A 14435-nucleotide genomic window follows, 5' to 3' on the forward strand; every position below is an offset into this window, starting at 1 on the left:
ACACACAGAATTGGGACAGAGGTTTGTTTGTTCTAGAAGGTTTCATTTGGCTGAACCACATACAGACACCCTTCACTGCCATTAGGGAACGGCTTGGCGTGGCCAATGGCGTATAAGGAGATGCCACACTCAGCAGAAACAGGTAGAGCGCTTGTAGAGGAGGCACGGTCACGTTGGGACACTTTGGAATATGCGACAGGTGCCGCAATTCTTGTCAAAAGGGGTACCCCTTTCACTCTAGCGGGTGGAAAGAGCAGTGCATGCGGGCGGTATTGTCTGGCATGGGGGCGCCTGGGACATGTTTCGGTCACACTAGTGTGCTGCTATGCCCCGAATGTAGACGATCCCCAATTCTTTACCGAGCTCTGGTCCGAGGTTGTGGGCTCTGGGCCAGATCACATAATATGGGGAGGAGACTAACATATCGCATGACCCACTGGTCGACAGATCACACCCGGCCCCCTTCACTACACCAAAGCCCGTGCTACGCTTCACGATATCTTGCTGGAATACAGGCTGACTGATGCTTGGAGACAAGCCCATCCCATTACGCTAGAGGGTACACATTTGACTGCACATGCAGCATCATGGGCACGCTTAGACTATATATTTTTATCAACAAACCTCTGCCCGGCGATAACAGACGTGAAACACTTAGCTAGAACCTACTCGGACCATGCTCCAGTCCGACTCACATTAACTGCAGAGGACATGAACCAGGCGAGCTCGTACTGGCGGTTACAGCCTACAATCCTGCTAGATACCGTTTTCCAGGAGGAGATCTGGGAGGAGGTGTTGAGCTTCTTTGAGAGTAATAAGGGAACTGCTGCGGCGGTGAAAACTATTTGGGAGGCATTTAAAGTCACCTTACGAGGAATTTGTATTGCTAAGGGCTCAGGAATACTTAAAAGCATCCTAAACACCATAAATAAACTAGAAACTGAACTGAACGCTCCCTAGCCACACAGCCCGACGGAAATATTTGTTCTAAAATTAGAAACTCACAGAGTATACTGAAGAAGCAGACAGAGGGGCTAAATTTAGGGGACAATATTGGAAGGCCCGACGCTACTGTGAAGGGGACCGGCCGGGTAAAGCACTTACTGAAATGGTTAGGATGACAAGACAGCCAAATGTAATATTAGAGCTAGAAGGGGTGGATGGCATGATGTACAGAGACATGACACATATATTAAATACCTTTGTGCAACACTACACTGCATTATATGCTACCACGAGGACTGATACACTTGACTTACACGACTATCTGGAAGATGTTTCCTTGGCCTGGCTTAACGACACACAGCGACAATTTTTAGCTGCCCCATTTGAGTTGGACGAGGTTCGAGAGGCCATTATGCACATGCAATCCGGTAAAGCCACTGGATTGGACGGAATACCAATTGAATTCTACAAAATTTACATTGATTTTATGGCCCCGATTGTTCGTGAAGTATACGAAGATGCGTTAGAGGTGGAACATCTCCCCCCGTCTATGCGAGTAGCTCTCATTACATCATTGCTAAAACCAGGGAAGCCCCCACAGAGCTGCGATTCGTACAGACCACTATCACTGCTCAACTGTGATGTCAAAATCCTCGCTAAATTTATTGCCACACGCCTGAATCTACTTATGACCAGCCTTGTCCTACTGGACCAGTTGGGCTTTGTCCCTGGCAGGGCGACCTCGCACAACCTGAGGCCTTTTTTTACTATCATGAATAACGTTTCTGAAGAATTACCCCTTGCGGCCATATTTCTAGACGCCAATGGGATTATGTATTAGCAGTGATGGAACGCATGGGATTCCCTCCAGTTTTTTTTCCTGGTTTAAACTATTATACGAGACACCTGTAGCGAAGGTTCTCATTAATGGTAGGATATCCCACGATATACCCATCACAAGGGGCACAAGACAAGGGTGTCCACTTTCGCCACTACTTTTTGCGCTGGCAGTAGAACCGTTAGCAGCAAAACTAATGCAACACCTAAAGGACCAGGGGCTCCAGTGTCAAATGAGGCAAGTTCTGATATCTTTATATGCAGACAACATCACATTACATATCCCAGACCCCCGCCTCAATTTAAAACCCATCCTTAGGGAATTCATCAGATTTGGTAGATTGTCTGGTATACATATTAATTGGGGTAAATCGTGCCTGTTCCCCCTGACAGCTAAAACTACCAAATTTCCCATGGATTTCCCAATCACTTGATGCAACGACGAGTTTAAATATTTGGGAGTTTGCATATCTAAGGACAGGGACGAGCTTATGAGACTCAATTACGGCACATCTATGACTCGTCTCTCGGATACGATCACACGTTGGATCACGCTCCCGCTTTCGATGGCAGGTAGAGCCTCCCTAATCAAAATGATAGTGTTGCCGCAACTACTTTATTTGTTTTTGAACATCCCCTTCCACCCTGGGAAACACTTCATCCTCCAGCTCAAGTCCGAACCGACTCGGTTGGTGTGGGGGGGTAAAAACCCACGACTCAAATGGGAGGTACTCACCAGACCTTACGTGGAGGGAGGATTTGGCATACCAGATTTTGAACTATATTACCATAGTGCTCAAGCACACTATGCATATTATTGGGTGCATCAGCCTCGATACATGCCACAGATCGAAGCTGAACACTGGCTGGCTCAGCCTGTTCCCATTGAGGGTGCGTTGTACATGTCAACCCCGGGCAAAGACAAGACACCGACGACATGGATGAGTACAGTCACTGCATGGGCCCAACTAGGCAAATTATTAGACATTCACCTGCTATATTCGCCCCTCCTACCGCTAAATTGCCACCTGGACATGCCGTTATTGCAGGAAACTATTTTCCATAAACTTATGGAACGTACAAATGTCACAACATGGGGTGACCTGTATCACGAGAGATCGTTTCGCCCACTAGATAATCTATTTCTCGATAAACAACATGCGCCGCTTGTCACTTTTTTATATATTCGCCTTGGCCAGGGGCTAGGAATGGACCTGACGGATAGGCAATGGGACTTCTGCTTACAGCAAACTGAGCATGTTTCGTCCAGTAGTAGGCTTCGAGTACTACACTATAAATTCATATACAGGTTATACTACACCCCTGCACGGCTGCACAGGTATCATTTGCGTGATTCTGATGAATGTGACAGATGCCATACCCCCGGAGCTGACTTTTTACACGTAGCATGGAATTGTGCAGTTATCCACATGTATTGGCAGCAAATATTCGCTGCCCTGTCTAAAATGATTAATGACGAACTGGAGCCCTCTCCGATTCTGGCCCTCCTAGGCTATGTGGAGCCGATGCGAGCACTGCACCGCAAATTTATTGCGCTAGCATTGCTCCTAGCCAAACGGAGGGCGGCGTGCAGATGGGGCAGGGGAAGAGCGCCCAAATTTAAGGAGTGGCTAAATGACCTCCTTTACTGTCAGGAACAAATCAAAACGTACACAGAACTCTTGCCGAAGGCCTCCCGGCCTGCTGACATTTGGGCCCCATTGCAAAGTTACTTGTTAGAACATGCTAGCACTGACCCCTCAGAGGTACCGCATTCATCACAGGTGGGCTGTTAAGTTGCATTGTCTTCCCCCTTGACCATTGACCAGAGGGAAACTATACTGTTAGCAAGAGGCTGCATGGGGTGAGCGAGGGGCATTCTGGGAGACTGTATGAGTAATGCCATGCCCTGCAGATAAAGGACACTGTATATGAATGATGCGTAGCGGTTGTTATGTATTGTACTAAACATACTGCATGTTAGATGTGTTCCCAGTTGGTGCGGATGTGGCTGCTTCAGTGATCACGAATGTAACGCTACCTCCATGTCTACTTGTGAATGTACGAGATAGATCACTCTGCAGGAGCTACCTGAGCAATGTGACATTCTCTGTATTTCTTCTAGCCTGATATTTTATGATGTGGTATATACTGAAAGCAATAATATATCTTTTCCTCTTACATGATGTGGATATATGCGCAAATGCACCTTCTAAGTTTTGTATTTGTATCAAAAACTGAAAAAAAATAATAAAAAAAAAATAATAATAGTTTTGGAGTAAAAGGGTCAATAGCCAGGGAAGGATATAAAAGACAATATGGCTGTCAGGAGGAGGGACTAAGAAGTCGAAAACAAATCAAAAGGCAGCATTTAGGAGTGAAGCCAATCAAAAATATGGCCGGAAAGTGGGCAGAGCTTCCCCACTATACTGTATACAGCATCTCTCTGACGAGACAGCGCATGCGCTGCCTAGTCCGAGAACTAAAAATGTCAGTCAGAAAAATTCGGCCTCAATTAGCAATATCTACCCAAGCTAAATTACGTCTCTAATGATACAAAAAAACAAATCAAAAATGAAAATCTCTGGACAACAATTTTTTTTTTTTAACAGAGATGTATCAAGGGGCCAGTACTAATAAGACTGTTTCCAGGTAGTTGAGGGACTGAACTGGCTTGGAGAAGGAATTCTTGCATTTTCTATGAGGACCTAGAAGATTTGCAATTATGATATTCATTTGATTATGTTGGGATGCTTGTTGGTAAGAACACACCATGATGATTCGCTCATCTATGCAATAACCTCCTTAGAATGGACTTGGAAACGATCTGAGTTGCAGATTTGAGACCAAAAGGAAGACCTTTGTATTGGTAGTGGTCTTTTCCTACAGTGAACCCTCAGGAATTTCTGAACTTTGTTGGCTGCAAGGATGTGAAAATAGGCATCTTGCAGATCTATTGTGCATAGTTAGTCCCATCGATGGAGTGAGGGTAGATTTGATGGAACCAAAAGCCTTAATTTATCTTTGGAACCCACTTATTTGCTTTTTTCAAGCCTAAAATGGGTCTGAACTCGTTTTTTGGCCTTTCTTCTTCACAGGAAAGTAACAGGAATAAATTCCCATTTCTTTGAGTTGGGACCTTTTCCACTAGATGTTTTTGCAGGAGTAAGCCGGCTTCATGCCAATGTTCTTTCCAATATAATGGGTGCGCTTTCTTTGGTGATATTTCAGGTGGAGTATACTTGAATCTGAGACAGTATCCATTTATTTTACAATATTTAGAACCCATTTGTCACTGGTTATACTTTTCCACTTTTCCAGGTAAGATGATATGGTTCCCGAACTGGAGTGGGTAACCGGAGGAGGGTGAAAAAGACACTCATTACTTGCCACCAGTGTTTGGTTTAGAGGCTTGGGTAGGTGGGTGTAGACCTCCAATCTCCTTGACTGAGGTCTGTGTTAATGACGCGGTTGATGCAGTTGTTGGCGAATGAGGGATTTGAATCTTTTGATGAAAAGATGAGCGTCTATAGGAATGTCTCATATATTCTTTTTTCTCCAGTCCTACCACCCGAAGAGTGTTATTTTCTGTTTTCATACAAGGCATCTTATTATCAGCAGGAGACCCAAATAAAGGGTTCCCTAAAAAATATAAGTTTACAATTCGGTGTTGTGCTTCAGGTTTCAGCAGGTTAAGTCTGAGTCATGAAAAGCAGCGAAGAGCTAAACCGTGACAGTGTATGTGTGCTTCTAGGATGGAGGAATCAGCAGCAGCACTGATCTGGTTGGATAGCATTGTGCCCTTATTGACAATCTCTTGGAAATCTTGACGCCCGTCACTGGAAAGGTCTTCCATGAATTGTTGAATAGAGTGACAGATGAGAATTTCTAAGAAGGGTAGACACACCTGCAGCTTTCCAAATGACAGCTGAAGTGCCACACACATTTCTGTCCACAGAATCTAACTTTTGACGTGCTGAATCTGTACATAACTGATCCTGATCAGGAGGCCTGGATGTTTGCTGTAAGCAGGATGGTACTGCCTAAACAGATGGTGGAATCAGGTATAAATCTCTGGCTAGTTCTATAAGACCTGAAACCAGCAATGGTCTGGCAATGGACCATTGGTACAGTCCTCAAAGACTACTGACATGGTGGATGTGGTAATGAGCAAGTCAATATTCAATTCTTTGGTGCCCCAGATAATAACCTCCTTAAATGGGATGATATCACTGATAGTCTGATAATGTGGCAGAATGCAGACTAGAAGACAAGGTAGAGTGATGTGATCGTGAAGACCTCAATAGGGATGGAGAATCCAGTCTTTGCCTTCAGCATGATCTTCTGGGAGATATTGAAAGGTAATGACGATGGTGGGATCTAATTTGCTATCGACCTAGATCTGTTGCTGCATGATCTAGTATGGCATGAGTGAGATCTAGAGTGCATCGGTGGAGGGGTCACTGGCATAGGGGACTGTGGTGGCCAAAAATAAGTGGCAGGATTACTGCTGGAATTACCGCAGTAGAGGAGGAAGGCAGTTTAGGATAAGGAGGAAAAGACTCTGCCAAACCTGGTATGATGACTTGACAAGTCAGTCTGGATGGAAAGTAAGCTCTGGAATATGCCTAGTCAGATAGAGGTCTGTGTGACAGCCATGTTGCCAGCTTTTCCTATGAAGAAGTGTGATGATATTGATGTTCTTGGATTCGACTGGTGTCTTGAAGTACGTCTCAACAGCGACACCCTCCTACTCCTTGACGTGGTGTTCTCGACGTCGAGCTAGCAGGTACTGTACCTCTTCTCGAAGTCAGTGTCCTCGATGACAAACAGGGATGCAATTTCTCACATGATCTTTTCCTTTTGGATCTTCCCCTGCAGGAGTGCTCAGAGGGTGAGATGGGGCACTGATAGGAGGAAAAAGCTCTCCTTGCTCTTCAGATGTATCTTCAATCAGGGAATCTTGTGTTCTTTAGCATTCTACTTGACCATAAAGGTAATTGTTTCTCTCAAAGTTTGCTTGGAGAGGGTTCTGCAGTGAAGACATGTTTTGGGTTTATGTGAATAAGTCAAACAAAGGATAGAGCTCTCGTGCATGGCCGTTTTTGCTATTTTCCTGCCACATTCTGGGTACTTTCCAAAAAGGAATGGCATATTGGGAAACAATATACATATTTCCTGTCAGGAAAGTATCAGAAACTATTCTGCGCTTTATAGAACATTGAGTGAGCCACTTTTGAAAAAGAAATTGTGCAAAATTCTAAGTGAAAAAGCCTTAAAAAAGGCTGAGCTCTTCCCCGGGATCCTGGGAGCAGGAACCGGGGAAAAAAGAACTGGTTAAACTGCCACCTGCTGGGCATGATGGGACAATTAAAACCCTTTAAGACACAGTATTCTATTCTCATGGTTTTCAGTGCTGCAGCCTATAAGGTTACATTGCCTTATCTTTCCCTACCATTCACTTTAAAACAAAGCAAAAAGAATTTGTAAAGGACATCTTAAAAAGGTCACTTTTACTTATTTTTAGTGACTTCTAGAGGTTGAATGTTTTTTTCCTTCCACCTTTTAACCACATCGCTGCTGCACATTTTCCCCTCCGGTGCTGAAGGCTTCAGATTTACATCGTTTCATGACGAGCTCAGCTCGTCATCAGCACAGCTCCACTGTGCCTCATGACGAGCTGAGCTCGTCATGAGTATGGAAAGGGTTAAAGTAAATTAATGGAACTGGTAATATAGCCTGACAAACCTGCAAATCTGACTTCATCACATGTACCTTCTGGCCTTTCTAAAACAAGGCAAAGATACTGTAAAATGTGACTTTGAAAGAACAGCTCTGGGGTACTCGCACATTGGTGGGACTATTCAGTGCTTGTGATGATCAGTGGAGATACCCTGAGAGAGAACATAAGGTTGCACAAATAATGTGAGGGCAAGCTAGTTCGATAGATGGAAGTTTGAACACTTAAGTCTTGGTTTGTGCTGAAGAAGATGTCATGAATCAGTCTAACCATTTCAGGGATCCTTTTCCAAAGTATGGTGACTAAACATGGTCTGGTCTCCAGAAGTCGTCACGATTTGCCTTTTGTCAGTCTTTCTCCTCCGATGGTTAATAGGTTTTTCTTGAGGTTAAGGCAGAAGTCCGAATATAGTACAATATCAATAATCTGTTTTTCCTAACATAAAATAAGACCATACAGCCTCTTTCATGTGGCGTAAACATCAAAAGATGATAAGGCCTGTTCAGGCTTCATTACTTCAGTAAAGCAGGGTCTAATTCCTATGAATGTCAAGATGGGCTTGTCCAATTTATGCGTAAACAGCGGGAAGGTAGGTGCTATTTCATGCAGGATCACTAGAAGGTGGGGGATGACCTGCTTTCTGTGACAATGACATAGGAAGGTGAGGGTTGTTTCATGTCACAAAACCTGCGGTACTAGTTGCTGTTGTCATTAACAATTGAAGGGGCCCAGTTTCATGGAATCTCACAGTCTTGCTGATCTCACAGGAGTTGCAATCACTAGCTAAAATATTGATTAGGTCAAGATACTACATAAATTCAAAAACTACTGTTAGATTGCCATTAAAAGGAAACGGATACAAATGTTGTACATGTACACAAAATATATACCTAGGAATTATCAATTGCACAGATTGTTGTGGTGAATACTTTAATCATCCTCTAAGAGGAGCTATCTGTAATTAGTTTCTTAAATGAAGGCTTGCAGTGATAAGGTGGTAAGGTGGTGAAATGTGTTTTCTTTCAGCAACAAGAAATAGGAATTTCTGTGCATTGGATCTGCCAGCTGAACACTGACCCCTTCCCTGGTCAAGGGGGGAAATGGATAAGCCCTACAGTCAATCATAATCCATTTCTCAAACAAAAAACAATTCTTAGCTCACAGCCTCTAACATTACTTCTGTCATATTCACTACTGTGCCTACTTTCAGACCACAACTGCATCACTCAAATACTTAAAAAAAATGTTTTTATTACAAATATAAAAAAACCCTTAGTTAAGGACAACAGTGCTATTAGATTGGATACCACAGTAGACCCCTCCCACACCCCTTCCCAGAGTGCTTGCATCAGGGTCCCTTAACTTATTTCAGAGCTCAGAATGCATTCAGTTCTAAAATGGGAAGTTGTCAGAAAAGAGAGCACAGAAGTATTATCTTAACACATGAAGGAAAGCAGTCTTCAGAAGATTAGGTCTACAGCTCAGTAAACTTTTCACCAAAAAATCGATTCCTAGACATATAGCTTCAACCAGAATTCTTTCCAAGTTGTGCACAGATCTCTGGGATGAGAACGTTCTATATTAAAAAATTCCTAAGGGTCCCTACAAATCACCTGGTATTTCCTAAACAGTATCCAAGCTCTGCTCAGTCACCATCTCATCCATAGTCATTTGGTGGGGCTTTGGTCTTAACATTCCACAACAGTCACAAAGTCCAAAAATCTTTTAGATGATGGTGGATTGGACTGCCAACGTTTTCCTATTTTAGAGTCCATGCTTCTTCACCAAAGTCCTCATAGGAAATTCCATAGCCAGGACTATCGCTAGCTTTGGTGACCAACAACAGTCCCACAATCTTACATACCATGAAAGGGCCATCTGAATAAAATCACAGCCCCACAGCTAGAATTCTTCAAACAGCTGCAGAATAACAAACTTATCACAAAGCAAGGAAAACCTTGTAGTGGTGTGGATCTCATGCCACTGTACTGAGTGGCTCTCGTAGCCAAACGAGTGGCACTACACTATCCCAAGGCTGCACAATGAAGTCCACAATTCATCATCAGTTGCACCATACTACTGCCTGCATTAGGGCTCCCAGTGCAAAAAACAGGTTGCTTGTATTTCCATCCCGTGTTTGCACCCAGTCAGACCAGTTTCTTTCTCTTCGTGCCTTTGGCGTAGCCTCTACCAAACCAGCCTCCACTCAGTACTGTGGGTTCTGGAGAGGAAGACTCCAGAGTGCCCTTTGATCCTTGCTGGGGCTCCTCTTGCCTCAGGGGGGACACCAACAACTTTCGACTGTGAGTGGTTTCTTCGTCATGCCTCAGGGGTACAGCCAGCGAGAATATTGGGTCATTTAATCTGTCAGACAAAAGCAAACACATAAAGTTTAGATTTCCAAAGGAAATGTACAGTTTGACTCACCCGGCCAGAAACAGCGAGAATGAAAGGGACTGTAGGTCAAGAAAATTTTACGTGAGTTGTACGAAAGACCCATCCATTTTCAAATGAACAGACAAGCAATAAAGTTTAGGAGAGCAGCGAGTGAAAAAGGGCTCGGTGAAAGAGGAAGACACACTGCAATCAGATAGTAGAAGTGACTACACACAGGGGGAAGAATCAAGGAAATGGTTAAGATAGACATACACTGGAACATAAGGGTACTCACTGGAACAAGAGGGTATTTATTTATTTATAAAGTTTCATATAGCGCGAACTTGATCCTGAAGGATATCAGAGCCCTTTACAATTTGAGGCAAAGGTAACAAATCAGAACATTAGTCCAACATGGGGAATCCAATGGGCACTGAATCAACTATGTGGCAACTGTTCCGTTTGCAATAGTACCACTGAAGGACAAGAGTTCTCGCATGACTGCCGCTGTGGAGTTCTTGGGATTGGCAGGAGAGTATTTATATGCAGCCCACCGGTTCCTCCTCACTTGGTTTCTTTCCTTGTACCTGCCCCGGAAGGACTGTTTTCTATACGCATTACCCTAGTTTTGTGTTTTTGGTACTTTCTACGGGGCATTGAAATTTTCCTAAAAATAACAAAGGATTCCTTCGTTATAAGTGCATTTTTTTGCCTACGTGGCCTTTTCCCGCATTTACCCCAAACACTAATCCCTGCAGACTTGTGCCATTATTACGGCTTATTGCTCATCTCTTCTGGGACAAAGAACTTTGTTCGTTTCTACAGACTTCGATGGACTATGCTTCATATATTAAGGGGTGAGCAAAGAAAAGAACAACCTTCCACATAAGTGATTATTTAGTGATGTGAAAAGGTTTTCTATTGTGTTTCTGATTCATGCTATTAATTTGATTTTATTTTCTTTTTTCCTTTCTAAGACACTTGTGCCTTACCTGGGTTCTACCATATTCCAGAGAGTGAAGCCTGGGAGTGGATTACACCCTTCCCTTCTTTCCCTTCTTTACCGATCCTTCCCCCACTTGTGTCTTTATTCTTTTGGGCATGAGGGGATGAGGCACAGGTTGAGGAGCGGGACAATCTTCGTTCCTGCATTACCTGGTTTTCAGGTGAGTGGGGGCGGAACAAATACTTTGTGGTGATGCACTTCCAAAGCTAGGACCAAACCTAGGACATCTGAGAAGCCAAGCTGCCAGGCATGTATTAAGAATGAGCTAGTGAATCACACGGACACAAGTAAATCGTAAATCATACGTTCCTATATAGCGCCTTTCACCGTAAGGTCTCAAGGCGCTTGCTTTGGGAACCCGTCCTGGCCTTTCCCTGCGAGGTTACCCCTACTGGGCATCCCCAAGGTGAAGACCAGGCATCCCATCACGGTGGGGCCGTTGTAGAGATTAAGCAAGCTATTGCCCAGAGTTGCAGAGTGTGAACCCACGATTCGAGTAGGCCCCGAGGCGAGAATTATCGAGTCCGTGGACATTTTGACCTCAAGGCCATGCCGCGTCGGGGATTGAACCCAGGTCCCGGTTCTGACCTCTGCATCAGGGACTGCCTCCTCTAACTGGTGAGCCACACTTCTCCAAGTAGAAAGCACAGCTGAGTGAGATAGACATAAGTTTGCGGGAGAGCCCTTCCCACCATTCTCACCAGAGTCAGTGCTACTGAGGTTATGTAAAATAATCCAGGCCAAACATAGTAGCAATACACATTTTGCAATACCCCCACCCCTCATAATACGACTAAGTAGTTTATTTATTTATTTATTTTATTTAGAGAGTTTTGTATAGTGCGAACAAGACCCTTGGGTATCAGAGCACTTTACATTGCATGAGGTAGAATAGATGCAGTCATATAAGGTTCAACGGATACAGTTTTGTAAAATAAAACTATACCTGGTTAAATAACGTCGAAAAGTAATGATCAATAACAGATTAAGCAGTTACCCTAGCTTAAAACGAATAGTCTCGTCTATGGGAGGTATTTGCTCATTAGAAACATTTTCAATTCCCTCTTGAATGCCTTTGTGTTTGCTATTTTTCTGATGTTTGGAGGGAGAGAGTTCCAGATTCTGGGTGCTGCTCCTGAGAACCCTCTATCATAGGTTTTGTTTCTTCCGGAAGATGGGTGGACTCAGCACTAACTCCTTGGCACTCCTAGCTGGTCTGATTCCTCCAGATAGTTCGATTTTCTGGGCCAGGTATCTAGGTGTATTGTAGTGAAGCGCTTTGTGAGTGAGACATTCCATTTTTAGTTGAATTCTGGCTTCGTACAGCAACCAGTTTAATGCTTTCAAGTGTGGAGAGATATGGTCGAACTTTCTCGACCCAGTGATCATTCTTGCGGGTGCGTTGAGGCATGCTTTTAGTGGAGCTGTGGAGATTTTGGGTAGTCCTGATAAAGTAGTGCAGCATATTCAATCCTCGAGATTACCAAAGATTGGATTGCTAGTTTAAGATCCGCCTGAGAAATGTAAGGTTTCATTTTTCTAATGTAGTTCAAATGAAAACAGGCGCTTTTAGCCATTGCTTTGATATGAGCTTTCATATCAAGGTTCTCATCGAGTGGGATTCCTAGCGATTTCGCGGACTCGACTAAGGTAGGGATCATTTTAGACCATTCCTTGGATTCTGTATGGTTTTTAAGTGGTGAGATTAGTAGTAATTCTGTTTTCTGGGTGTTTATCTTCAGATGATTGATTGTTAACCATTGTAATGTTGTTTGTAAAGCCTCGTTCATTCGCTTGATGTCTTCCAGAGATGCGATTTTAATGTATAGCTGTTTGTCATCCGCGTACATATGAAAGGCTATTTTTACATTTTGAAGAATTTCCGTAAGCGGTTCGACATACAGGTGAAACAATGAAGGAGATAATGTATATCCTTGGGGAACTCCGATCGTGTTAGGACATGAAGGCAACAGTTTTTGGTTGATCAGGAATCTTTGCGTTCTATTCTTGAGGAAGGAATCAAACCATTTCAGGACAATACCCCATATTCCCATCCTGTCTTGGAGTCTGTTCAACAATTTTGCATGGTTTACTGTGTCGAATGTAGAAGACAGGTCTAGGAGGATGAGTAGACATGATCTATTTTGGTCTAGGGCCTGTAGAGCATCATCGACCATATGTAGAATTGCTGTTTCCTTGCTGTGACCAGTTCTGAAACCCGATTGGCATTCATCCAATAGGGAGAACTTTTCTACGTGTTCGCTAAGTTGTTTTTTAACACATTTCTCTATTAGTTTGGCAAGAATAGGGATGTTGGTCACTGGGCGAAAGTTGTTCGGATCAGCTGGGTTCGCAGTCGTTTTTTTGATAATGGGGACTACTTGTCCATTTTTTAGGCATTCCGGAAGTATCCCTTGTGAGAGAGAGGCGTTGATAATTTTTGTCCATATAGGAATCAGGATGTGGCTGACTTCTTTCATGAATTTTGATGGGAGAGGGTCGTTATAATGGTTATTAGGTTTGATGTCTAGTAGCGTTTTGGTGATGGTATTCTGGTCCAACAACTTGAACGTATCTCAGTGGGCCTTATTTTTTGTCTTGTCCTCCTTAATTATTGAGTTGGTATGGTTCGTTGTGGGTCTTTGGGTGTCTAGGCTATCCGCTTCACTCCTAAGCTCTCTCTCCAACGTTTTGGCTTTGTTGGTGAAGAATGTTGAGAACTCATCGCAACTTAGATGTGTTTTTGTGATTTCTTGTGATGATTTGGCAAACTTGTTAAGATTGTGGTTTTAATATTTCAAATAGTTTCCGTGGTCTGTTTTTGGCGAGATCCAGTTCTGATCTAATAAATTCTTTTTTGGAGTTAAGGATCTTCTTATTGTATTCTTTTCTGGTTTTTCTGAGGGTTTTCAGTTTGGGAGAAGATGGGTGTTGTCTCCATTTTCTCTCTGATTGTCTCAATTTCCTTCTTTCCTCATTCAGTGTTCTGTTGAACCATGGATTTTGTCCTTCTCTGTGACTTTTTTCAGTTTCTGAGGCATTGTGGTATTCACTATATCCTTTATTAAATAAGTGTAGTGGTCAGTTAGATCATTCACGTTCTGCAAGTTGTTAGGCGGGTACAGGTCCTTCTCGCATCTATCCATTAGGAGTTCCATGTTCGGTTCTCTTGTGTCCCGTATCCTTTTTTTACTTTGTTCGGTTGTGAGTGTTTATTCTTTTTCCATGTGGGAATCCGGAAGGTTATGGCATGGTGATCCGACCAGTGGCATAGTTCAATTGATAGTATTGAAGTATTCTCTTTTTTGAAATTATCCAATCCAACGTAGCTCCTTTCGAATGAGTTGGCTGTCTGCATGCTTGAGATAGGTTTAGCTCGGCTAAGAAATTGACCCGTTTGTCATTGTTGTCGTTCCAGTGCAGATTAAAATCCCCTAAGAATATATTATTTGCGTCGGTGTAGTGTTTGCCGTAATGATCTCCATTAGTTGTTCTATGAAATAACTATTGTTAACTGGAGGGTGATAAATT

General features: G+C 43.2%; 1 protein-coding gene across 5 annotated transcripts in view; it reads right to left on the minus strand.

The window, feature by feature from the left end:
* Positions 1-8753: 8753 nt before the first annotated feature.
* The window catches only part of SIRT7 (sirtuin 7), a 185831-nt gene continuing 180149 nt past the window's right edge, over positions 8754-14435 (minus strand). For all 5 annotated transcript variants that reach the window (XM_086931173.1, XM_086931172.1, XM_086931169.1 and 2 more), the window contains exon 10: positions 8754-9886. In XM_086931173.1, the coding sequence (XP_086787299.1) occupies positions 9670-9886 (217 nt within the window). In that variant the 3' untranslated portion in view covers positions 8754-9669. The remainder of the gene's footprint in view (positions 9887-14435) is intronic.

This window comes from Lissotriton vulgaris, chromosome 7, assembly GCF_964263255.1.
Source record: "Lissotriton vulgaris chromosome 7, aLisVul1.2, whole genome shotgun sequence".
Taxonomy (NCBI): Eukaryota; Metazoa; Chordata; class Amphibia; order Caudata; family Salamandridae; genus Lissotriton; species Lissotriton vulgaris.